Here is a 27,641-nt window from a genome sequence, read left to right as displayed (position 1 = left end):
GACCCATATCACTTCTCCCATATGCCTCAAAAGTACTGGAACAACATGCCCACTTTGAACTGTCCCCCCACCTCTTATCCTGTTTCTCTTTGACCGCCTCCAATCTGGCTTTCGACTGCACTATTCTACTGAAACTCCCCTGACTGAAGTCACCAACGACCTACTAACCGCCAAATCCAAGTGACACTACTCTGTCCTCCTCCTTCTAGACCTGTCATCTGCCTTTGACACAATGGACCATTCCCTCTTACCACAGATTCTCTCGTCTCTCAACATCAAAGACTTGGCCCTATTTTGGATCTCTTCATACCTAACAGACAGGACATTCAGTGTCTCACACCACCTTCTCATCTCGCCCCCATCTGTCGGAGTCCCCCAAGGTTCAGTTCTAGGACCCCTGCTCTTCTCCATCTACACCTTTGGCCTAGGACAGCTCATAGAGTCTCACGGCTTTCAGTATCACCTCTATGCTGATGACACAAAGATCTACCTCTCTGAACCCGATATCTCCTTCCTAATAACCAAAATCCCAAAATGTCTGTCCGCTATCTCATCCTTCTTCTCTGCCAGATTTCTAAAACTTAACATGGATAAAACAGAATTCACCATCTTTCCACCTTCCCATTCATCCCCTTATCTGACCTATCTATCAACGTCAATGGCTGTTCATTCTGCCCAGTCCCGCAAGCTCGCTGCCTTGGGGTAACCCTGGACTCTGATCTCCCCTTCCAACCACATATCCAAGCTCTTTCCACTTCCTGCAGACTCCAATTAAAAAATATCTTCCGGATCCGCACATTCCTTAACCACGAATCTGCAAAACCACTAGTGCACGCCCTCATCATCTCCCGCCTCGACTACCGCAACCTCCTGCTGTGTGGCCTCCCTTCCAACACTCTCACACCCCAATCTATTCTAAACTCTGCTGCCCGACTAATCCACCTCCCCCCCCCCCGCTATTTCCCAGCCTCTCCTCTCTGTCAATCCCTTCACTGGCTCCCCAGTGCCCAGAGACTCCAGGTCAAAACCCTAACCATGGCATACAAAGCCATCCACAACCTGTCTCTTCCATATATCTGTGACCTAGTCTCCTGGTACATACCTGCACGCAACGTCCGATCGTCACAAGATCTCCTGCTCTACTCCCCTCTTATCTCCTCTTCCCATAATCGCATACAAGATTTCTCCCGTGCATCCCCCCTACTCTGGAACTCTCTACCCCAACACGCCAGACTCTCGCCTACCGAGGAAACCTTCAAAAGGAACCTGAAGACCCATCTCTTCCGATAAGCCTACAACCTGCAGTAACCTCCGCTCCACCATACCGCTGCACGACTAGCTCTACCCACACCTATTGTATCCTCACCCATCCCTTGTAGACTATGAGCCCTCGCAGGCAGGGTCCTCGCTCCTCCTGTACCAGTCGCCGTCACGTTTTGTTAAAGATCATTGTAATTGTTTTTTTATGTATACCCCTTTTTCACATGTAAAGCGCCATGGAATAAATGGCGCTATAATAATAAATGATAATAATAATCTGCTGGAGTTTGGGAAACAATGTTCTCAATAAATGTGATGTTTTAACTTACCCTAATTTTTGCGGTTGTTGGAGTCACATTATTTCCATACTTCTGATTCATGCTGCCTGTGGTTTGGGAAGCATGACTCAGGTGAAAGGTTATCTTTAAAGCATCACTCCAGCGTTTTTTCTTTCACTGCTGGAGTGGTGCTTTAAATGTAAGTCCCCTGCCAACTGTCTTAAACTCAACCTGCTGCCATGTTCATCTGTTTCCAGTGTCACTCCGATCGATCTCCGGCGAAAAGTGACCTGTTGGCAGCTCCAGTGTTTCATGGAGCAGCGCGGAGGTCACTTTTCAATACAAGTCTAAGAGAGCCTCATTCTGGCTCTCAAACTTGTATTGCGAGTTTTTGATGTAGCTTCTGATTTCCAGTCACTCAAAGTTACTGTAACAAGATAGTGCCACGGGACCGGAGCAGTGCCGAAAAAACTATGAAGACGCCGGAGGGTGAGTATATGACCAGGGGCAGGGGGATTATATTTAAGGCACCACTCCAGCGCTGAAAAAAAACAAAACACTGGGGTGGGGCTTTAAAACAATGACTGGGGGTAAGGGAGGGAGATGATGAAAGTCATTCTAAGGCCACAGCCCCACTATCAGTATTTGGTCAGTATTCGATCAGTATTTTTCCTCAGGAGTGGGAGCCAAAACCAGGTGAGGAACAATCAGAGAAAAGGTATAATAGAAACAAGTCACCAATTCTGCATTTATCACCCACTCTTGGTTTTGTCTCCCACTCCTGAGAAAAAATACTGACCGAATACTGACCAAATACTGACTGATAGTGGGGCTGTGGCCTAAGGCTAAGAACATCAGAAGGATACCTGGCCAGGCAATGGAAGTAACAGGATGTTTTTGACTGTACAATCTTGTTGGTAATAAACTTGTCTCTACATTAACTTGAGAGATCCGAATCCCTTAACCTTGCTGGCCAAGAAGTTCCTTAAGTAACCCGCCATTTTTTACACTAACAGTTAACTTTTAAAAAGATTTAATGACATTTCTACATTATTTCTGGAAGCTAAAAAATAGGCAGAAAATCATAGGATGTCCTTAATAAAACAGTTGTCTGTAGATCCTGCTAATATATATGGAAATTATATTGTATCACAGCGCATCATAAGTGAAAGCATTTTACTAAAAAGTAGTTTGCCGACCCCTGGGAAATGCAATCTTACATTGCGCTTTTCATTTTCTGGCCACATTCTCAGCATGAAGTGAAATAACAAAAGCAGAAATAAAAAACAAGCAAAAACTGGACCTTATAAATCATATACAGACTAGAATAAGTTGCTTCAACGCTTTTTATCAGCTTTCCGAAATGGTATAAAACCTAAAAAGAAATATTAACCAATAATAATCTGTAAACTGATATAGTTTAAAGGGGCTTTACGGACATGTACTGTAGCTTTTAAAATTATGCACAATTGTACAATATCTACATTTATAAATAATTGCTTATTTGTTAAAGAATACCACTCTGAATTTCTCAGCCAGTATCTCTGCAAGGCTACCCACGGTAATCTCTGAGGTCATGTACTTTAAAATGGGGTGTACTCAACTCTGAGTTTTGACAATATATAAACTCTATTTTGAACATTTAAAAAGTTCAATGAGGCTTGTCCTCCTGATTGATTTCTATGCATCATGTGTGGTAGAGGCCAACAGTGTATCATTGACGGTAAGATGCACATAAAAGGTAACACCTGACATATACATTTGTCTTTGTTTAAACAGCAGTCAATATTATTTCAGAAAAGGTCATATAACACATAGTTTTATATTGATTTTAGAAACTGAAAATCTATATGGCCTTGTGCTGATATTAAAGCAGATTTTAACTAGAAGAAAAAAAAAAAGCACATCCATGGTCACCACAGTACGAAGTACAAAAAACACTACTTTCCGCTCATTAAAATAATGTTGATTTACCCTTTTGTGGCAAAAATGCTAATTCAGTTAACAGGGGGTGGGGTTTAGCAGGCTGGTGCTTCATTAATATTCAGTTTACTCTGCTTCCTCCTGTCGCCGGCACTCGGATTGCCACACAAAACCTATCCGGGCAAAGCACATACATGTGCACTACTGATAGTACTGCCCAGTAATGTTCAAAGAGCATACCTCTGGCCTAATAGAGCAAGTAAGGGCTTACTAAGTGCATGTTCCTTAGGCCACCTCTATTGCTCCTTGCCCTTAACTTGGAAACAGTTCTGCACTCCTGCTGCTGGAAGAGGAGCTCTCTCTTACTGTACAGACTACAGCATCCAACAAGCATGTGGGAGATTTCTTGGACCAGGAGCAGGGAGTAGGACACTGAAAAGTGCTCGTCAATCATCTTAGGTGGTTGAAGATAAAGAGTTTACAGCCTGGAAACACTTACTTTAAAAAATAAAAAAAAACTGGCAGCCTAAAGCTGGACTCACCAGAAAGGATTTTAGAGTCATTCTAAAATGGTACACCATTCTTATCAATGATAGGTGATCCACAGAGAAAACATTTTTAGATCTGGAGACAGATCTTGAATTAGAAGTCTTAAAACAGCAATTTGTTTTTACCCGTATAGTGAAGTACTGGCTCATATTAAATAATAGAGACTACAGATGGCCAGATCGATTGGGAGGACTCCGGTTCATCCACCAGTTCAGTAACCTCTGATCATTGGATGGGTGGCTCGCAAATCTCTTGCATTACAGGATCCCCAGGGCAGCTTTTGTTTAGCCGGACTGGCGCCGTCATCCATTTGTCAGGCCACAATGAAGACGTCATGCCAGCCCAGGTAATTAAAAGTAGTGCTGGGGATCCCGAAAGGTAAGAGATCCGCAAGCCTACCGTCCAGTGGCTGAGACTACTTACCTGGCCGATGGACCGGAGTCCCGCAAATCGTTCCATCTATCTCTAGTAGACATTTTTGGTTTATGTGCCATGTCTAAGCTGTCTTCCGTGTTTATTCATTTTTATCCTAATGCAGACATGATACCTATGACTTTGCAGAAAGATTGGAGTCTCACCACATTGTACTTGCTCTGCACTTAGTACTGTCTAATGGCTGCAAGTGAGAGTTCATTGACATAGCACTTCTGTCACCTCTGACAATAAAGAGCCTCAGTGCATCCTATGCAAATTACATAGGGCACATCACATAGGGCACATCACATAGGGCACATCACATAGGGCACATCACATAGGACACATCACATAGGACACATCACATAGGACACATCACATAGGACACACCACATAGGACACACCACATAGGACACACCACATAGGACACACCACATAGGACACACCACATAGGACACACCACATAGGACACAGGGGATAATCTGCACACAGCACAGTCATTTGGAATTAGTCAGAGTAGCTGTATATAACTCACCTGCTATACCAATGCGCTCTTATATAAAGCAGAAATGGTATCTTCAGCTACATGGAAAGGGACATATTGTATGTCACATCCGTGTCTGGACATACTTCGGCAACCCCTGCCCTGGTCGCCAGGCGGCATCGCACTAATACCACGGTTACTGCTGGACACTCGCAACAAGTGGGAGTTTTGCTTGTAGATTGCTGAGACTAGTTGTCCCTTTCCTCCCCACCTGTATTTGGCTGCAGTGAGCGGGTAATGTAATTAGCTTTCTGCTGGGAGCCAAAGGGAGGGATATTTTCTATATAAACCCCAGTAGATAGCGGAGTGAGTAAATAACTAGCAGCCAGAGACTAAGACCTAGGTTCTCTAATATTATGCTCCTGTGTGCTTGTGCTATTTTGTATATCCTGTTGTCTGACCTCAGCTTGTATTTTGGCCACCCGCTTGCCTCCTGATTTTGTCCCAGACGCGACTCCTACGTGGCGTCTTCTCTTGCCTCTGGTTCACTCCTCCGGCCACCAGCTGGAAGTAATGCAGTGGACCCCGTTGTAAGACCAGATTCCCATACTGGGGTTAAAGAGTGAAGGTTGGAGATCCCCTGGAGTCTGCCATACAGAGAGGCTTGTGCCAAGTCTGTCCGAGGTAGCCTTTTTGAGCCCATGGCCTCCGACAGACGCAACACTGTAGAGAGGAACAAGGAGGATGTCATCAACTAGTTCACAGGAATTCCTCCACCGGCTGCTAGTTAGCAATGCATGGTAGCTACAGAAGCGTCTTTTCTCCTGTATATTATAGTAATCAATTATATATGGCAGTGCAAGAATATTTGCAGGTGCCTGAATAGGGTTACAAATTGTTTCCAAGGCACCAGCGAGATGATCCTATTCCTTTATTCATCCAAAATACATCATAAAAGCAAAGTTTCGGCCAGCAAGCGGCCTTTTTCAAGTATAAATAATTTTGTGGTCTAAACATGGCTACAAAATTTGTGGCCTAAACATGCTACCATAATCTGCAGCGTCTTTGGATTTGTCTCACACTGACCACATGTGGGACGTCATTGGTCGTTAATTGCAAGAGAAGCTGCCAGCAGCAGAACTTGATGATTTGCATGCCCAAGTGCATCCAGCGTTGCGAAACATTCCTCAGACAACCATTAATAACCTCATTAATAGCATGCCAATGCGTTTGAGTGAGTGCATTTCTGCACGTGAACATACTGAATAAATTGAGATCTTTTGAAAAGTTTACTTCCATTTTCTCATCATTCGCATATTTTTAACATGTCTATCGATCATGTGTTTTCCATAATTCCACAGATTTTCCTTCTTTACAATATTTAGAATATTGAGGAGTGTAGATAGTTTACACAGGTCGATGCGCTGCCGAGAACGATGATCTTTAGTGCAGCACAAGAGATAATTTCAATATTCTTGTTTGTCGGTTGATCTGCAGCCTGTTTATAGTGCACGGTTATTGTGAAACAAGCTTACCTAGGAACAGTTATTCGCGATAATCGTGTAGTGTAAATGGACCTCAAGTATATTTATCCAAGCATCCTTTATTACATGTTCCTTTTGTAATATTTATAAGTCGACATTCGACAGATGACAAATGACTACTAGGAAGAAATTTCTTTGTTGATTACAAATGTCGGCGAGCCAATTTCTCTAGATACGTGGTTGTCTGTTACTGGAAATCGGACTTAGCCTGATTAAATGGAGTACATGACATTCATGAGATTTTAGTGGTTCACACTACATTATCAACAGATCAAGGAGCACATCCCCTGGTGAGAACATGTTTACTTACTGTAAACTTGACTGGCCGTCAGCCAAAAACTCATCCAGGGTTCATAAAACAAGGTAAAGTGAGGCTAACTAGACCATATGCAAAAATGTGTTGATGGGAAAAAAACATTTCATTATCATATTGCAGAAACAATATTTTTGCATTGAAAGGGAACCTGTAATACAGATTCATGCTGCCTTAACCACAGCAGTTTTAAACACTAACAGGATGTTCAGAGAAAACGTATCCACTGGGTGGCTCCCCTCTGGCTTCTCACCACTCAGCTAAGCGTGATTGACAGATCTTTCCCTCAAGACAAATTGGGAGAGACCAGTCACTCAAGTCTAATTGTGTGGAAAGAATGTGCAGCAACCTATGCTAAAGTAGAAATAATATCAAGCAGAAAAGTCTCATAGGCAAAGGTGAAGGAAATATCAAAGGCAAAGATGAAGCAGAAAAACAATAGTCCAACAGGTAAAGAAACAACTACATTACATGACGCTAACAGGTATAGGTATGACTATAGGTTGACAGGGGTTGCAGTTGCCCCGGGCTCTGGGGTCCCAGAGAACTAAATAGTGTCAGAAAACAGTGGTGCTTTATTCCAACTGTCCTAAGAAGCTATCCTATATATCCAATTGACTGGTGTACAATTCAATAAATTTTTGGTCCTAGCTGACACATAGGGTTCATATACTCAAACTGGGTGAGGCAACTGAATGTCTTCTAGAGGACTGTTACATCTGTCCCGGGTATCCTGGGCTCCACTTCCTTCCTCTGCGTCCGCTACCCTCTGTTAGGCTCCACATTGGGTTTTGCAAGTTGCCCAGCGTGGCTCAATCACATCATCTCCCTGAATCTATTTAAGGCCCACTGACGCACACATCTGTGTCTTCGTATCGAGACACTAAACCTCTAAGTTTGGTGTGCTCTACCTTCTGTGCATATTGTGCTTTTACTTGCTTCCATCCTTGCTGGGTTCCACTTCATCCGTAATGCTGTTCATGATATTCCTGAGTGTATCAAGTTCTTGCTGCTCACGAGCCTTCCAGCTTGCTGAATCAATACCTGGGGTCCGTGTGCCCACCCGGAACTGAGATTTAGAGGATCTACCTCACCTGGTGAGCCTAAGAAGGACATTATTCTCAAACGTCCTCCTAAGGATGCTTCTCCATATAGCCCATCAATTGGGGTAGAATTCAATTATTCTATGGTCCTAATCGAGACATGGGGTTAATATACTCGAATACGGCGATGATATGGTACGTCCTTTTGAGGGTGATTATTCTAACCATTCTTTTTAAGAAGTTAACTTCTCTCTGTGCTTCATGTAGTGCACTGATTGGTTTGTTACCAGATAGACCATATTCCCAACTGCGACATAAGGTGGATAGTATTCGCATAGGGAAAGGTGATCAAAGGTTCTTTTGAGAGCGCTGACCTAAACAATCCACCATAGGATGATAACCACACTCTAGAGTTCCTTAAATCACACTAATTGTGAAAAAACGTAATTAATCTAAGTTCTTAATTGGGACATAGGGTGCTGATCCCATGTGTCCCTTTTGCGACATTAAACACTGTCCAAAACTAAATGGTCTTTTGGTCCTAATCGGGACATAGGATTGATGGTATACCCCTATAGGATGAGGTGACCAAAAGTCTGCCACAAGGGGGTCCTTGTCAGAACATGCAATACCAAACACGATCTATGTTCTATGTATCTTATCAATAGGGCTGGAACTAACTATGGTGTATAATGGTATATGGGGTTGACAGTGCTTGCATAAAAAGCGTTCTTCTTGAGGATGCTAGCCTCAACTGTCCTTTTTAAGACAAAAACCATTATCAATACTGTGTTCCACCAATTGGGAACATATTTATCCAGTCTAATTGGAGTAGAAGTTTATAAGTATAGCCCGTGCCCTCAAACAATAAGATTAGCTTCCTGATACTTTTGCCAATAGGCATTGCTCCATGCCCTCAGCTGAAATAAACTATACCCTGAAAGGTTTTACATTTTTTTTCTTTTGTTTATGTATTGTATTGTTTGGTGTACAAATTATCAATAATTTTAATGGTTTAATAACAGTTAAATAATATATGTACAAAATTATGTATTGTATTTTTTGGACTATAAGATGCACTTTTTTCCTCCAAAATTTTGGAGGAAAGTGGAGGGTGCATCTTATAGTCTGACATACATAAATACTGTGGCTGTGGGTGGTGGTGGAAGTGGGGGAAGCGACAGTGGCGGAGTAGCGGTGCACAGGAGACAGCGGCTGCCTGTTGCAGCCTACACTGTGCCCGCTACTAAAGAAAATGAATATTCACTGCTCCCCACGCCCATGGACATGGGGAGCAATGAATATTAATTTTCCTTAATTACCGGCACACTGTGCCCGCAGCGCAGCTCCTGGTATGTATGGCACCCTTCATCCCTGTATGTATGGCCCCCCTCATCCCGGTATGTATGGCACCCTTCATCCCTGTGCAGCGTGATGGGGATCAGGGGGTGCCAAGCAAACCAGGATGAGGGGGCCATACATACAGGGATGAAGGGGGCCATGAATACAAGGATGAGGGGGGCTATGCATACAAGAACGAGGGGGGCCATCCATACAGGGATGAGGCATGAGGGGGGCCATCCATACAGGGATGAGGCATGAGGGGGGCCATCCATACAGGGATGAGGCATGAGGGGGGCCATACATACAGGGATGAAGGGGGCCATACAGGGATGATGGGGGCCATACATACAGGGATAAGGGGGGCCAAACATAAATGGATGAAGTATGAGGGTGGCTATACATACAGGGATAAAGGGGGCCATACATACCAGGATGAGGGGGGCCATACATACAGGGATGAAGAGTGCCATACATACCAGGAAGAGGAATGAATGTGCCATACATACCAGGATGGGTGTGAGGGGGGGCCATACATAACAGGATGAAGGGTGCCATACATATCAGGAAGACGGATGAGCGGGCCATGCATACCAGGACGGGGGAATGGGGTGCCATGAATACCAGGATGGTGGATTGGGGTGCCATGCATATCAGGATGGGGATGAGGGCCACGTATAACAGGGAGGAGGGGGCCATATATACCAGGATGGGGGACATTAACAGAATTGGGGGATATTACTCCTATAACAGTGTCAGCAGGAGACCCCCTCCCCCTTAACAGTGCATCATGACCACATTTTTTGCTTACATTTTTTTTTTCTATTTTCCTCCTCTAAAACCTAGGTGCGTCTTATGGTCCGGAGCGTCTTATAGTTCGAAAAATACGGTATATAGTATGAAGTATTTCATATTAGCACTAAAGGCTATTGACACCTTAGTATTGATTTTTTATTGCATAATTGCTTCCTAAATATAGAATTAAGCAACTTTCCAAATACTCTTTTTTTATTCTAAAACTGTATTGCTGCAGAGTCTGAATAACTACTTCACATTGCTGGCTGTCCTGTTGGTTCTGGCATAGATCTAACAGTATAATTCTCTTGACTGTGTTTGTTCCCCCCTTTCCTTCTCTGAATGTTAGGGATGATAGTAGGTTGAGGAAAGCACCAAAGTCTTCAGAGTGAACAAATCATATAAGTTGTAATGTTGCAAAATGCAGATAGAAAGAAAATCACACACATAAGTTAGTCTGCAGGGGAAAATGTAAATCACATAGACTATCCGTATAAAAAAAGAAAAGAGTGCCCATGGCAGACACTACAACACTAGGAAGAGGTTATCCACCCTGGATAATAGAAGAAGAAATTAGTACAGGAATGAAGGTGTTTTGTCACATAGGAGATAGTCTAGTTAGCAGCATCCTGATTACAAAGAATTCACAATCAGCATCTATTAATTGGCAGGAACAGACCAAAAATGTAGCTGGAAACTTAGTAAAACTTTTTATCTCAATATAATTCTAACAAAACATTTTTTTTCATAGCCTTTAAAATGGTATATGGTATGCCAACATTTTGAATAGTCCTACAGGTGCTCGTAGATTACAGTCTTTCAAGTTCTTTGTAGGTCTATTGTATACAGTTTTGCATTTAAGTACAGTGCTATCTCTTTAGGATGACTACCCAAATATGTATAAAAATGGTCTTGTTACTTACATGGAGAAAAATTAGTGTCACAGAGAAGGGGAAATACTGGGCCTTGCCCTACCGTGGTCTCCTATATTATCCCTGCCTTCCAGTGGAGGTTGGCACCCCAATATTGCAATGTGGCGCCCCCGCTCCTTGTCGGCTTTCCCTCCCTGGTCCTATTATTACCTAAATATATACAACATAAACAAAAAGTGCGTGAAATGAAGTGAGAGGATAATAATAGTGCAGACAATACAAATATAAAATCATGTCGCAAAAAAAAATGAGGAAGACCACCCAAAGGATGATATCCAAAGAAATATCTGTTTATGTTTGATCACTCTTATAAAAGATTGGTCCACTTTTAGAACATCTGCTCAATTGGTGGAGTGCAATATCCAAATCTCTAGGTGGTGGTTATGAATTATCTTATAACACTCCATTCAATGTGGTATGGTATCTAGTGTCTGATCAATAAACCAAAAATTAAATCACTAAATGAGTTCTTATATAATCAACCAACAATATATAGATAGTGACAAATAGACATTCCTGAATGGGAGTTTCTATTTAAACTTGATGATTCAGGAATGTCTATTTGTCACTATCTATATATTGTTCGTTGATTATATAAGAACTCATTTAGTGATTTAATTTTTGGTTTATTGATCAGACACTAGATACCATACCACATTGAATGGAGTGTTATAAGATAATTCATAATCCACCACCTAGAGATTTGGATATTGCACTCCACAAATTGAGCAGATGTTCTGAAAGTGGACCAATCTTTTATAAGAGTGATCAAACATAAACAGATATTTCTGGTTGATGCTCAAAATCATCCTTTGGGTGGTCTTCATCTTTTTTGCGGAGTGATTTTATATTTGCATTGTCTGCACTATTATTGTCCTCTCACTTCATTTCACGCACTTTTTGGTTATGTTGTATATATTTAGGGCATAATAGGGCCAGGAAGGGAAAGCCGACGAGGAGCGGGGGCGCCACATCGCCATATTAGGGTGCCAACCTCCGCTGGAAGGCAGGGATAATATAGGAGACCATGGTAGGGCAAGGCCCAGTATTTCTCCTTCTCTGTGACCCTAATTCTGTGAAGCCCCTCCTTTATACTAAAGTTTAAATAAAATGTTGCATATAGTACATGGGTCTTTTTTTAGTTTATGATTGATGTCAGTTTTAGGACCCCTATTTATCCAGTCTAGTTTACGTTACTTACATGGAGACTAGTAAGACATATCACAATCTATAGAAATACATACTTAGTTTTACACTTACTTGCGGGAGATGGCGTGCTGCAGCTGCTCGTGGGAGGATGGCCTTGGTATCCATGAAGTGGCAGTGGCAAGCCACCAATGACAGGAGGAAAAAGGAAGGGATAGTGGGTGGCTGGATAGTGATTCATATGTCCGTTTACAGCTGGTAGAGGACATGAACGACTGCTGGTTGTCATATTAAAATGTCATCTTGCACCCTACCTCATCTGTGAATAGAGCAGACCATCCCTTCCAGCTGACAAATAGCTAGTTATTTTGTCAGGTAGAGGAAATACATTAAAAATGTATACAGTTTCAGCCTGTCGAGGAATGATTCCAGGAACATTCACACAAAATTTGATCAATGTCTTCGGCATGAAATTGCTGCAGATAAAGAATCCACTGGTTTCCAATCCTGCCACCTTTTTTTTTGTGTGTTTATTTGTTTTTTTACTACTTTTTCTGTTTTGTGTTCAATATATTTAGTCACGTCTCCATTTCTGGCTGTGCATTTCATATAATTCCCTAAAACAGAAAACAGAAAATGATAATATATGAATAAAAACCATTAAAAAGGAGCATTAAATAATATTCACTTTGCAGGAAGACATTTTAATAAGCTCAACGCTTCACAGCAGAAATGACGGGATTGTGTATAAAACAAAAACATTTGAAAGCCAAAAACCGTTTTCATTAATGCATTTGCAGCAGCGATAAACAAATCATCTAATGTCTTGGGAAATATTTGCTGTCTTGTGCATTCTTGGGGAAAGGAAAAGATGCCGTACACATGAAACAATGACCTAGATTTACTAAAATGATGAAAAGAGAGTTAAGAATCGCTAAACCTTAGTCTCTGTAGATGCTTGGAAGCCAGTGATTCTCACAGACACACACGGCTACTCTTCCCATCAATGTCAACTTCCATTCTCCATTATATTATTATATTTTTACACAACACTGGAATAATTTACAGATGCAAACTAAGTGTCATGCATAGTGTGGAAAAGACTAAGTGCAACACGAAGGGATGAGGGGAAGGGAGCCCAGACACTAGGGAAAGGGGGGATGGAGACCCCTAAGCTGATATAATATAACCGTTTCCCCTAACATCCCTATATTGGTTCCTCACCAATCGGCAAACAGGAAACCTAAGCCCTGTATATACCTAGAGCTAGGCCCTGGATAGGGAAGGGGGGATGAGCACGGGTCAGTCCCCACTATAAACTAAAGACAAGTGAGACATAGAGGGGAGAAACTTAGCTTGAGCAGACTTCAGACAGATTACACCAAACGTCCTCCAAAGCACCAGAGAGGAAGTAAGCTGACTGCAATAGCTCCAAGCCTTCACAAGGGAACATGTGAATATCACCAGCACCTCTCTGCAGCAAACTGAAAGTATTTAAACACCCAGGCCAGGGTGTTAAACAGAGCAGGAGGGAGGTAGCCGCTGGGTCCTAGAGTAAGACAGATTTAAGAAGGTGTCCGTAATGCCAAACAAAGTGACCTTCCGCGACCAGCTGCAGAACGACTGTCTGTTACATCTGACACACCCGTGACACTAAGACTCTGTTCACACTTGCAGAAAGTTTTTTTTTCATTGTTTATTGACTGCAAAAACTTCAGTGTGAATGAAGTCAATAAAAATTTTAAAACAGGATAACTTTTAATTGAGTAAAATGGTTGGAAGCACCAAGACACAACATGCAGGAAAGCGGCAAGAGAGCCTTAATGAAGATAATTTCTCCTCAGTGAGGTACAAAAAAAACGAGATAACTTCTAGGGTACCTAGACCTTTAGGAGAATATTTTTTTTCTTAATTTTTATTTTTTGTTCCTGTTATTCGGACGTCTACATCTTCAGAATGGCTGCAGTGGGTGTTCCCTTTTTAGATAAAAGCCTCAAACAATCCCTCACTCTGCTGTGTGATCACAGTAAACTACACTGTTGTCCACTCTATAACATTTCTTCTCTCTCTACTGAGATCTACTCTCTTCTACACTACAGAAGACACTTCTCTATTGCTCTCACCACTCAAGGCTGTTATGTCTCTTGAATCCTCCCATATTCCCCCCCTTCTGTTCCACTCAGTTACTGCAGACTTCTGTTTTCTGGGGCGCTCAAGGAAAGCTTCTACTGAACCTAACTACAGAGCAGACTGCATGTAGTCACAATTTTCAATTCTGCCCTACTATCCAAAAGAAACAACAATCAAAAGGTTATCAGGATTTACTATAAGTGGTATTTTAAGGCTATTGACCCCAACTCATTCAAAGTTTAAAAATAGCTGTGCTTTAAAAGGAGAAAAATTGCATTACATAATTAAAGGGAATCTGTCAGCAGGGTTTTCCTATATAATCTGAGTGCAGCATAACATAGGGCAAGAGAGCCTGATTCCACCGATGTATCACTTACTGGACTGTTTGGTGCAGTTTTTATAGAACCCTTGTTTGTCTTATGTAAATGTGGCAGAGCTAAGACTTTTGGGCTGTGTATAACCCGCACACACACCTGACTGGCAGCTTACTATGTATACTGTGAATTGTCAGAAGCATGCCAATCAGTGGTGGGGGTGGGGTTACACAGATTAGCCTGACTGGCATATGATATGTAGTCCTGTATCTCCTGCTGATAAAATAATGATTGTATTGAAACTACAGAACTCAGCCTAATAAGTAACACATCCTTGTAATCAGGCTCCTGTGCCCTACAGTACTGTATATTATGCCGCTCTCAGATTAAAGAGCAAAAATCTGCTGACAGATTCACTTTATGGGTGTATAAACCAGAGCAGATTCTCACGGCGCCTCAATGTTTTTGCATTTTAAGACTGTGCAGTCTAAACAAAGGATTGGTAAATATGATCTTCTCTAGCTAATACTAGTGGTCTAGTGGCCTTATGTGAACATGCATTTACATTTTGCATGCACATCAATTTACGTTTCACTTCAGACTCCTAGGTTTTTTCTTTGCAGCTTAGTGTACTTTAGTGCATTTAAGGGTATGGCCGCCCTTTGTCTGAGCTGAAAGGTTCATTCTGTCTCTCAGGTCTATGTCTCTACTACGGGTTCAGTCTCTCTGCCCTTGTCCATATGTATGTCACGTGACAAATGGTAAGGTTTTAATATTAGAGTTAGGAGTGTCCCATAAGGGTTACCGTGACGTGGTGGGATGGCTTTTACATTATTTTGATCAAAATTATGTTAACTATATACCCTTTATTATTTATCACTATTTTTGCACTGTGCGATTTACCCATTTACTTCCAGTTATTTGGGTATTTTGCTTGTTTTTGGTTTTTCTCTAGAGAAGAGAGAGAGAGGATTCAAAAAGATCTAAATAAATTGGAACTGTGGGCAGCAAAAAACAGAATGGGCTTTTAACAGTGAGAAATGCAAAGTCCTACATCTGGGCAAGAAAAATGAAAAAACATACACCGAATGGGAGGAATAGGGCTAAGCAACAGTACATGTGAAAAAGACTTGGGTATACTTGTAGATCACAGACTGCACATGAGTCAACAGTCTGATGCAGCAGCCAAAAAGTCAAACACAGTTCTGGGATGTATTAACAGAAACATACAGTCTAGAGAACGTGAAGTAATTATCCCCCTCTACTCCTCTTAGGTCAGACCTCATCGGGAATACTGTGTCCAATTCTGGGCACCACATTTTAAAAAAGACATTGAAAAACTTGAGCAAGTTCAGAGAAGAGCTACCAGGATGGTGAGCGGACTGCAAACAACGTCCTATGAGGAAAGGTTAAATGATCTGGGAATGTTTAGCTTGCAAAAGAGCAGACTGAGAGGAGACTTAGCTGTCTACAAATATCTCAAGGGCTGTCACACCGTAGAGAGATCATCTTTATTCTCATTTGCACAAAGAAAGACTAGAAGCAATGGGATGAAACTGAAAGGATGTAGATACAGATTAGATATTAGAAAAAACTTTTTGACAGTGAGGGTGATCAATGAGTGGAACAGGCTTCCACAAGAGGTGGTGAGTTCTCCTTCAATGGAAGTCTTCAAACAGAGGCTGGACAGACATCTGTCTGAGATGGTTTAGTGAATATTGCATTAAGCAGGGGGTTGGACCAGATGGCCCTGGAGGTCCTTTCCAATTCTAACATTCTATGATTCTACTGAGTAAAATAACAGCTTACAATTTATAATATGTAGTTAAAGGGGTTGTACGAACCTTTTATATTGATGCCCGATCCTTAGGATAGGTCATCAATATCTGTGACACTAATTGCGATACTTGATAGCACAGCACAGATCCGTTAATTACAGTATATAGTGGCCATGACCAGGTACTACACAGCCACCCCTTATTCCAATCAATAGGGAGTGGATGTGCAGCACCCGGCCACTAAGCTGTTGACGGATCTGTGTAGTTCTGCTCTCCAACAGAGCACACCTGGCACCGAAAGCAAAGTATCAGGAGGGGTGTCGGGTGTCACACCACCATCAATCAGATATTGATGACCTATCACTAAAGAAACTATCATGTGTGCACTGTTCGCAGTCATCTTGCAGCTCCAAAATGGCTACCACGAAAAAGCTTGGAACAAGCTACTCCGTTTCTCATAATCTACGGGTTGCCCTGGCCTTCACCCGTTAACCCTTGTACAGGGATCTAGACTTACACAGGGGTCCCTGTCAGGGCTGTGGAGTCGGTAAGCCAAACCTCCGACTCCTCAATTTCCACAACTCTGACTCCCTCATACATGGCTCATGTTTAAGTGATAAATTTACTGTAGCACAGATTTATCTCAGCTTAAAGTCTAGACCCTTAGATCAGGAATAGGACAGATATTTATAGGACATTTCATAACTTTCCCAAATTCTTATGAAAAAATATTCCCCACAAACTGCATTGAATTACTGTACCCAATTTATTATATATTTTAGGAGTCGAAGTCGGTCCATTTTATACCGACTTCGACTCCACCAAAATGGGCTCCAACTCCGACTCCACGACTCTGATTCCAAAGCCCTGGTCCCTGGGCAAGGACCACAGAGTCAGCTGTTGTTCGGTGGTGCAAGCTGGCAAGAAGGAAAGTCAGGTAGCCGGGTCAGATCCAGGAGGTCACATCACAAACATAAATCATTAAACAAGCGGGTAGTCAAATGTCAAGCTAAGGTCAAAGAGCGGGAATAATCAGCACAATACACAGGAGCGCAGCATATACCAGGATAGCAGAGCTAGTGACTGGCAGTGAGACATATATAGGGAAATATATAGAACGACCCCTACAAGTGCCGACAGCAGATAGAAACCCAAATTATCAAAGTTAACCCTGTAGCTTCTGGACTGGCCAGAGCCACAGGAAAAATATAGGATTGATGCTGTCAAGCATCACCCGCAACAAAGGTGCAGCACCACCTTGAGGCTGAAGCAGTAACCGGCACAGATGTTACAAATAGTCCATCAACATAAAAGTACTGAACAATCTCTTCAAATCTGGTCCCACTCCTAGACAAAGGATGGTGCTTTGCATGCTTGCAGATCATGTCTGTGCATACTGCTGTACAGTTTTTTATATCTTCTGTCTGTCTGTCTCTTCCATTTGTGTATAGGTTAGCAACAAAAGAAGTCAGAGGGTGTGGAGGAATATAAGACTTCAGGTTCAAGCTACACAAAATGCTTGCTTATAGTCTGTAACTAAAAATTGTTGCAACACTATTGAAATCCCTTACACATGATCTGAAGCTGACTACAAGCCAAACCCTGCTGAGGGGGGAAGATGACGTTCATTTTCTCCCTGCAGCATTAAGTAAAGTGCAGGCGCCGGGCAGGATCAGAACAATATTAACCTGCATATTAACCCCATATCTACAGATTTATAGCGCTTTTTCTGGTGACATGTTCCCTTTAGCTGCAATAACTAAATTTGTTTTTCATATACTTGAAGCACACAGAAGAGCTTGTCAATGTACAATAAGTATTCTTAATAGCACAAGTGATATCACACCGGATATTAAAGGATACAAAGTTGTTGGCATTTGAAAACTCCAAGGGATGAAGCTCCTTCTGATTGTGATGCTGCTATCCAGCATAGTCTGGCTATGAGATTAAAGGTAAAATAAAAAAGCAATGTTTTCCAATCTCAACAACTGGTTTTAGAAGCAAACAATGTAGCATGATACAGATGCACAAGACATAAATTTTTGAAAAGCCCTGGGATAAAATTAAATTGTCTCAAAATCACGGCAAGTCTGAAGAGAAGAGTAAAAATCAATGTTAGCTAATCTGAAACATTGCCCTTCAAACTACAGCAATATAATAAACCTATGAAAGCACTCCCCTCCTACAAGGTAAACAAGCACAACTGTTAAGACGAGTGGGTATACCAATATATATATATATATATATATATATATATATATATATATATATATATATATATATATATATATATATATATATATATATATATATATATATATATATATAGTACAGACGAAAAGTTTGGACACACCTTCTCATTTAAAGATTTTTCTGTATTTTCATGACTATGAAAATTGTACATTCACACTGAAGGCATCAAAACTATGAATTAACACATGTGGAATTATATACTTAACAAAAAAGTGTGAAACAACTGAAAATATGTCTTATATTCTAGATTCTTCAAAGTAGCCACCTTTTGCTTTGATGACTGCCTTGCACACTCTTGGCATTCTCTTGATGAGCTTCAAGAGGTAGTCCACATGTGTTAATTCATAGTTTTGATGCCTTCAGTGTGAATGTACAGTTTTCATAGTCATGAAAATACACTGAAATCTTTAAATGAGAAGGCGTGTCCAACTTTTGGTCTGTACTGTATATGTATATATATATATATATATTATATATATATATATATATATATATATATATATATATATATATATATATATATACGCACACACGCAAACACACGTTTAATACATGTGAAGTTGCCTCCAACATTTGTCAGGTCTAACACTAGAGTTTTACTACCTAACAACCATATAAATCCCAATGCAGCACATAGGGAAGAGTTGGCACTGAACTAAGAGGGGGGAGGGACAAGTAGGTTTCCCATGATTGAATAGCCATACACATTATATATATATATATTTATACACACAGTCATGGACAAAAGTGTTGGCACCCTTGAAATTGTTCCGGAAAATAAAGTATTTCTCCCAGAAAAAAATAGCAATTACACGTTTTGTTATGTGCATGTTTATTTCCTTTCTGTGTATTGGAACAACACAAAAAAAAAACAGAGGAAAAAAAGGCAAACTGGACATAATTTCACTTAAAAAAATGGAAAAATGTGTTGGCACCCTCAGCTTAATATTAGGTTGCACACCCTTTTGTAAAAATAACTGCAATCAATGGCTTCCTATAACCATCAACAAGCTTCTTACACTTCTCAACTGGAATTTTGGAGCACTCTTCTTTTGTAAACTGCTCCAGGCCTCTCATATTTGAAGGGTGCCTTTTCCTAACAGCAATTTTAAGATCTCTCCACAGGTGTTCAAAGGGATTTAGATCCAGACTCATTGCTGGCTACTTCAGAACTCTCCAGCGCTTTGTTTCTATCCTTTTCTGGGTGCTTCTTGAAGTATGTTTGGGGTCATTGTCCTGCTGGAAGACCCATGACCTAGGACGCAAACCCAGCTTTCTGACACTGGGCACTACATTGCAACCCAAAATCTTTTGGCAATCTTCAGATTTCATGATGCCTTGCACACAGTCAAGGCACCCAGTGCCAGAGGCAGCATACCATCCCCAAAATAACTTTGAACCTCCACCATATTTGACTGTAGGTACTGTGTTCTTTTCTTTGTAAGCCTCATTACATTTTCAGTACACAGTAGCATGATATGCTTTACCAAAAAGCTCTGTCTTTGTCTCATCTGTCCACAAGATGTCTTCTCAGAAGGATTTTGGCTTACTCACATACATTTTGGCGAACTGCAATCTAGCTTTTTTATGTCTCTGTGTACGCAGTGAGGTCCTCCTGGGTCTCCTGTCATAGCGTTTCATTTCATTCAAATGTCGACAGATAGCTCAAACTGACGTTGATGCATGCTGAGCCTGCAGGACAGCTTGAATTTCTTTGCAACTTGATTGGAACTGCTTATTCAGCATCCGGACTAACCAACGTTGCTGTGGGCAGAGAAGATTTTCTTAACCCAGCTTCCAAAGAGTGTGATGGTGTTCATAGCATCCAATCATAGAACAGCTTTAATTTGACCTCAGCAGTATAAGAAAGGTAAGCTGCACTGTGATTGGGTGCTATGGGGAGCAAAGGCAGATTTTCTTTTAGACAGAGTTCATAAGAGTGTGGTGTGCTTACCACAATTCCTTTTAGTATTTAGTGGTTGTGGTGGATTAGGCTTCTGTTTCTAACAACGTGATCAAAATGGCTACAAGGGGGTGTTGTAATTCACCCAACAACTTTTGCTACATTTGCAGTTGCTTTGTAGAGAAGAAATAACTAAAGAGCATTATGGACTTCGTTAGAAAAGTGTATTACGCATACTTTGGTGTAAAACTAGGTGATCAGGACAAGTTTTGGGCTCCACATGTAGTGTGTTCTGTTTGTGTAGAAGAACTTCGACAGTTGTCTAAAGGGAAGAAAGCGCTTTCAATTTGGCATGCCTAGAATCTGGAGGGAACTGCGAAATCATAGTTATGATTGCTACTTTTTTTACATGCAATGTGGAGGGATTCAACCTTAAAAATAAGAAAGGAATTATATACCCAGACCTCCTGTCAGCAATTCGCCCTGTGCCTCACGGTCCACGAATATCTGTCCCTTCACTTCCGGAGAAACTTGAAGATACACCTGATTCAGAAGATTCAGAACATAAAGAGCAGGATTCAGACTTTCATGCTAGTCCCAACGAGCCACAGCTATTTTCACAGCTCAAATTAAATGATTTAGTCAGAGACTTGGACCTTCCCAAACATTCTGCAGACATTTTAGGCTCTAGACTAAAGGAAAAGAACCTGATAGCTCCTGGTACCTGTTTTTCATTGTACAGAAGCAGAGAAAAGGAATTCCTTCCATACTTTTCTCAAGAAGGTGCTCTCGTGTATTGCAGTGATGTTCCTGGGCTGGTGGAAAAATGTAACATTGAGTACAGTGTGAGAGTGGAGACTATTGATTCATCCAAAAAATAGTCTGACAGCTATGCTACTGCACAATGGCAGCAAGTATGCTTCAGTGCCTTTAGGGGATTCTGTGCACTTGAAGGAAAACTGAGAATTTAGACTTTATTCTCAAGAAACTTAACTACGAGGATCAAAGATGGTCAATATGTGGTGATCTGAAAGTTCTCTCTTGGGCAGCACGGAAGATACCCAAAGTACCCATGCTTTTTGTGTGAATATGACAGCAGGGATAGGACACATAACTGGAGCCAAAAAAGTTGGCCAACGAGAACATCTTTGCAACCTAGACTCAAGAACATAGTTGAGGAAAGTTTAGTTGATCCCACTAAAGTTCTCCCCCGAAAGAAGGAGAGACTTTTAAATACCTGTGTACCAAGGTTCAAGGACTGTCCAAAACAAAATTGAAGCTCGTGAAAGACGAAAATGAAAGGTGTTGATAAAAGGGCTTGGAATTCTTTTAAAGAAGTTGTGAAGAAATTTCTAGGCAATAACAAAAATCCAAAATTTAAGTCCATCGAAGAGCAAGGAGAAAGATTTCATCATATTAAGGGGATGGAATGACTATACCAAGGTAGAGGGAACCTGTACATGTGTACAATTTTGTCTACAATAAAGATTTTTATTGTTCATTTGCAAAATCCATACGTGATGGTTAAAAATAAAAGTGTTGTTTGAAATCAGGGCATAAGAAAACATTAGAATCAGTTATTGCATGTGAAAAAATTATCATAAACCCAAATTTTGCATACCTGTGTAATTAACCCTTTTAAATTATTTGGATATGGAAGAACTTAAGAAACTATTTTTACACTGCCATTGATATATCCATGCTTACACCTAATACAGAATTTTAAGCACACTACAAATGTGATTTTTATCTATTTTTATGTTTACATTTTTTTCTATTTAACAAAAAGATACATAGGATAACTGCAAGATGACAAATGTGCCCATTTTGCAGCAAGTGCTTCCAGTGACAGAACTAAATCGAGAAAGACTTGTGCATCCATGACCTACAGAAAGGCACACAAAATATACTTTAGTACCTCACTGTCAGATCAAGTGTCGCAGATTTATAAGTTCTACATCAATCAGCCATAACGTTAAAACTAATATTATATAGCTTGCCAGACAGCTCTGACTCATAGATGCAGGGTCAGACTGGTCATCTACCTGAGCAGGCACATTTCTGGTGGGCTGCGCGTCTTGATCCCAATAGTAGGCAGCCCACTCCAGCCCCCACCATTCCTAGACACGTGATTTTTCATGGCATCTATAATGGCGACAGAAAACACAGTCTGTGATCTTTTTAAATTTTACTGCAGTTTGCACTTTGCATGTGCTAAAAGGAAGACATGCGCATCACAAACATGACCTGAAAGAAGGAAGATGGACCTCACCAATCACCGCCAGCAAGCACCACGTGGGTCTCCAAGACTTTTAGTCCAAGTTCCACTAAAGAAGAAGCTATGACTGAGTACAACTGTGTCTATGTTCTTTGTTAAGCGAGTGAAAGTAGCAGCCAGTGAGTGACTGTGTGTGCATACAGCAGTCACAGCGTATCCTATGTGTAATATACAACAGTCTCAATGTATCCTATATGGTACATAAACAGCACTCTAAGTGTATCCTATGTGATGTATATTCAGCAGTTACATTGTATCCTATGTGATGTATTTATAGCAAACTCAGTGTGTCCAATGTGATGTAGATAGCAATCTCAAGACACTATGTGCCGGTAGGGGCTAATCAGCCATTTTTAATGGGCTAAGTGTTATGTGAACAGCTGTAGAGCGGGCGGGAGGCTGTTCACCATATCTCCACCCCAGGGTGTGGTCTGGGATATAAAAAGCCAACCTTTTCAATTATTAGGTGTGTTCAGTAGGTCTGGAGAGACTAACTCCAGACAGGAGACTGTTGTTTTGAGCAAAACCTGAACAGTGTGTTTGCTTAACCCTGAGCGGGTGGATCCCCGCTACTACAAGGACTGTTCATGGTATTACCCCTAAGTTTGTTTGTTTTCCTGTTTTTGCCTAAAGGGTCGTGTTTATTTTTACTTCACCACAGTTTATGCCGCCTGTATAATAAAACTGGGAAGAACTTAAAGAGACCGTGTTCCCGTGTCTACCTCCATGTACAGCTGAGTGAGCCGATGTACCACTATATATATATATATATATATATATATATATATATATATATATACACATATACAGTACAGACCAAAAGTTTGGACACACTTTCTCATTTAAGGATTTTTCTGTATTTTCTTGACTATGAAAATTGTACATTCACACTGAAGGCATCAAAAAGATGAATTAACACATGTAGAATTATATACTTGACAAAAAATTGTGAAACAACTGAAAATATGTCTTATATTGTAGGTTCTTCAAAGTAGCCACGTTTTGCTTTGATGGCTGCTTTGCACACTCTTGGCATTCTCTTGATGAGCTTCAAGAGGTAATCACCGGAAATGGTCATCCAACAATCTTGAAGGAGTTCCCATAGATGCTTAGCACTTGTTGGCCCTTTTGCCTTCACTCTGAGGTCCAGCTCACCCCAAACCATCTCGATTGGGTTCAGGTCTGGTGACTGTGGAGGCCAGGTCATCTGGCGTAGCACCCCATCACTCTTCTTCTTGGTCAAATAGCCCTTAAACAGCCTGGAGGTGTGTTTGGGGTCATTGTCCTGTTGAAAAATAAATGATGGTCCAACTAAACGCAAACCGGATGAAATAGTATGCCGCTGCAAGATGCTGTGGTAGCCATGCTGGTTCAGTATGCCTTCAATTTTGAATAAATCCCCAACAGTGTCACCAGCAAGGCCCCCCCACACCATCACACCTCCTCCTCCATGCTTCACGGTGGGAACCAGGCATGTAGAGTCCATCCGTTCACCTTTTCTGCGTCGCACAAAGACACGGTGGTTGGAACCAAAGATCTCAAATTTGGACTCATCAGACCAAAGCACAGATTTCCACTTGTCTAATGTCCATTCCTTGTGTTCTTTAGCCCAAACAAGTCTCTTCTGCTTGTTGCCTGTCCTTAGCAGTGGTTTCCTAGCAGCTATTTTACCTTGAAGGTCTGCTGCACAAAGTCTCCTCTTAACAGTTGTTGTAGAGATGTGTCTGCTGCTAGAACTCTGTGTGGCACTGACCTGGTCTCTAATCTGAGCTGCTGTTAACTTGCGATTTCTGAGGCTGGTGACTCAGATAAACTTATCCTCAGAAGCAGAGGTGACTCTTGGTCTTCCTTTCCTGGGGCGGTCCTCATTTGAGCCAGTTTCTTTGTAGCGCTTGATGCTTTTTGCAACTGCATTTGGGGACACCTTCAAAGTTTGCCCAATTTTTCGGACTGACTGACCTTCATTTCTTAAAGTAATGATGGCCACTCGTTTTTCTTCACTTAGAATTTGTATTATGGCAAGAAAAAAGAAGCTAACAGTCTATTCAGTAGGACTATCAGCTGTGTATCCACCAGACATTTACACAACACAACTGATGGTCCCAACCCCATTTATAAGGCAGAAAAATCTTTAAATGAGAAGGTGTGTCCACACTTTGGGTCTGTACTGTACATAAAGTACAGACCAAGAGTTTGGACACACCTTCTCATTTAAAATTTTTTTGTATTTTCATGACTATGAAAATTGTACATTCACACTGAAGGCATCAAAACTATGAATTGACACATGTGCAATTATATACTTAACTTAAAAGTGTGAAACAACTGAAAATATGTCTTATATTCTAGGTTCTTCAAAGTAGCCACCTTTTGCTTTGACGACTGCTTTGCACACTCTTGGCATTCTCTTTATGAGCTTCAAGAGGTTGTCACGGAAATGGTTTTCACTTCACAGGTGTGCCCTGTCAGGTTTAATAAGTGAGATTTCTTGCCTTATAAATGGGGTTGGGACCATCAGTTGTGTTGTGCAGAAGTCTGGTGGATACACAGCTGATAGTCCTACTGAACAGACTGTTAGAATTTGTATTATGGAAAGAAAAAAGCAGCTAAGTAAAGAAAAACGAGTGGCCATCATTACTTTAAGAAATGAAGGTCAGTCAGTGCGAAAAATTGGGAAAACTTTGAAAGTGTCCCCAAGAGCAGTTGCAAAAACCATCAAGCGCTACAAAGAAACTGGCTCACATGAGGACCGCCCCAGGAAAGGAAGACCAAGAGTCACCTCTGCTTCTGAGGATAAGTTTATCCGAATCATCAGCCTCAGAAATCGCAAGTTAACAGCAACTCAGATTAGAGACCAGGTCAATGCCACACAGAGTTCTAGCAGCAGACACATCTCTTCAACAACTGTTAAGAGGAGACTTTGTGCAGCAGGCCTTCATGGTAAAATAGCTGCTAGGAAACCACTGCTAAGGACAGGCAACACGCAGAAGAGACTTGTTTGGGCTAAAGAACACAAGGAATGGACATTAGACCAGTGGAAATCTGTGCTTTGGTCTGATGAGTCCAAATTTGAGATCTTTGGTTCCAACCACCGCGTCTTTGTGCGACGCAGAAAAGGTGAACGGATGGACTCTACATGCCTGGTTCCCACCGTGAAGCATGGACGAGGAGGTGTGATGGTGTGGGGGTGCTTTGCTGGTGACACTGTTGGGGATTTATTCAAAATTGAAGGCATACTGAACCAGCATGGCTACCACAGCATCTTGCAGCGGCATGCTATTCCAACCGGTTTGCGTTTAGTTGGACCATCATTTATTTTTCAACAGGACAATGACCCCAAACACACCTCCAGACTGTGTTAAGGGCTATTTGACCAAGAGGGAGAGTGATGGGGTGCTACGCCAGATGACCTGGCCTCCACAGTCACCAGACCTGAACCCAATCGAGATGGTTTGGGGTGAGCTGGACTGCAGAGTGAAGGCAAAAGGGCCAACAAGTGCTAAGCATCTCTGGGAACTTCCTCAAGATTGTTGGAAGACCATTTCCGGTGACTACTTCTTGAAGCTCATCAAGAGAATGCCAAGAGTGTGCAAAGCAGTCATCAAAGCAAAAGGTGGCTACTTTGAAGAACCTAGAATATAAGACATATTTTCAGTTGTTTCACACTTTTTTTGTTAAGTATATAATTCCACATGTGTTAATTCATAGTTTTGATGCCTTCAGTGTGAATGCACAATTTTCAAAGTCATGAAAATACAGAAAAATCTTTAAATGAGGTGTGTCCAAACATTTGGTCTGTACTGTATATATATATATATATATATATATATATATATATATTAGTGGTAGATCGGCCCACTCGGTTGCACACAGAGGTAGTCACAGGAACACAGTCTTTTTAAATCTCTCACTGGTTTATTTAAAGATGCTGCATAAGCCAGTGCAGAATTAGCAAAAATAAACACCGCCTTTCTGGCCTAACGAAAAACATAACATACAGCACAGTTCGTGTTGTTGTGGGGATCTGCCCGCTTAGGAGAACAACCATACACTGGTTCAGTTTTTTTCTTATCAGGACACAAAGCACCGGAGTTCTTCTCTCCAACCCTACTGAACATTGAATGCCTCAGAAGTCCGACTATATATATCCTAGACCACACCCTGGGGATGGAGATATGGTTAACGACCTTCCTCCCGCTCTATGGTTGTTCACAAAATAACAATCCTTTAAAAATGGCCGATTAACCCCTCTAAACACACAGCATTCTGGAGAAAACTTCTAAGTTTTAAATTAAGTGAAGCTAATAGCCTCAGTGACACATATCTTCCCCTCCAGTACTTTGCCAGTAACTTTGTCACAATATATAGACACACTACATAGTATTACGTCACCTGTCCTGTTGATGAAGAACCAGCAGGGTCAATACTGGAGTTTTTATTATATTCTTTGTCTGCAATCCTGTGAGCAAATAAAAACTAATCCTGGACAACCCGTTTAAGGGAGATATCTAAAGTTTGGTTATAGTACGATCCAAGCGCTAAGACCCCCACAGATTCCAAGTGCCGGGGATCTGAAGAGCCAGTATGAATGGAACTGCAGTCCATAATGTGCACGTCAACTCCATTCACCCAGAGCTCTTCAGAGCCCCAGTTTTCAGGATCGGTGAGGGTCCCAGCAGTCAGACCCCCAGCAATTAGGTTGTTTATCCCCTATCCGTGGGATAAGGGTTAATTAAAAAACCTGAGAAAGGCCCTGTAAAGGAGCATGACTAAGTAAAGCAACATTTGCTGAACCTTGTGTTATAGCAGAAGATGGAGTCCCTCAAGTTTAAAGACCCCATCTATGCTATATAAGTCTGACAGTTATTTTAGGTGAAAATAACAGCAAGCTGAAATGTTCTTTTCTTGTATCAATAGCGTGTCCTTGCTAAGAAGATAACGTGTCCTCCCTGGCCAGATGTTC

General features: G+C 41.4%; 1 protein-coding gene across 12 annotated transcripts in view; it reads right to left on the bottom strand.

The window, feature by feature from the left end:
* Positions 1-27,641, bottom strand: part of RARB (retinoic acid receptor beta) — an 832,092-nt gene that overhangs the window by 506,458 nt on the left and 297,993 nt on the right. For all 12 annotated transcript variants that reach the window (XM_073677991.1, XM_073677988.1, XM_073677993.1 and 9 more), the window contains one exon: positions 12,137-12,639. In XM_073677991.1, coding sequence (XP_073534092.1) covers positions 12,137-12,311 — 175 coding nt within the window. In that variant the 5' untranslated portion in view covers positions 12,312-12,639. The remainder of the gene's footprint in view (positions 1-12,136; positions 12,640-27,641) is intronic.

Source organism: Phyllobates terribilis, unplaced genomic scaffold (assembly GCF_046119375.1).
Source record: "Phyllobates terribilis strain yellow unplaced genomic scaffold, ASM4611937v1 Scaffold_4__5_contigs__length_816908805, whole genome shotgun sequence".
Taxonomy (NCBI): domain Eukaryota; kingdom Metazoa; phylum Chordata; class Amphibia; order Anura; family Dendrobatidae; genus Phyllobates; species Phyllobates terribilis.
The sequence above is the reverse complement of the archived record's forward strand: the minus strand, read 5'-3'. Positions and strand labels throughout refer to the sequence as shown.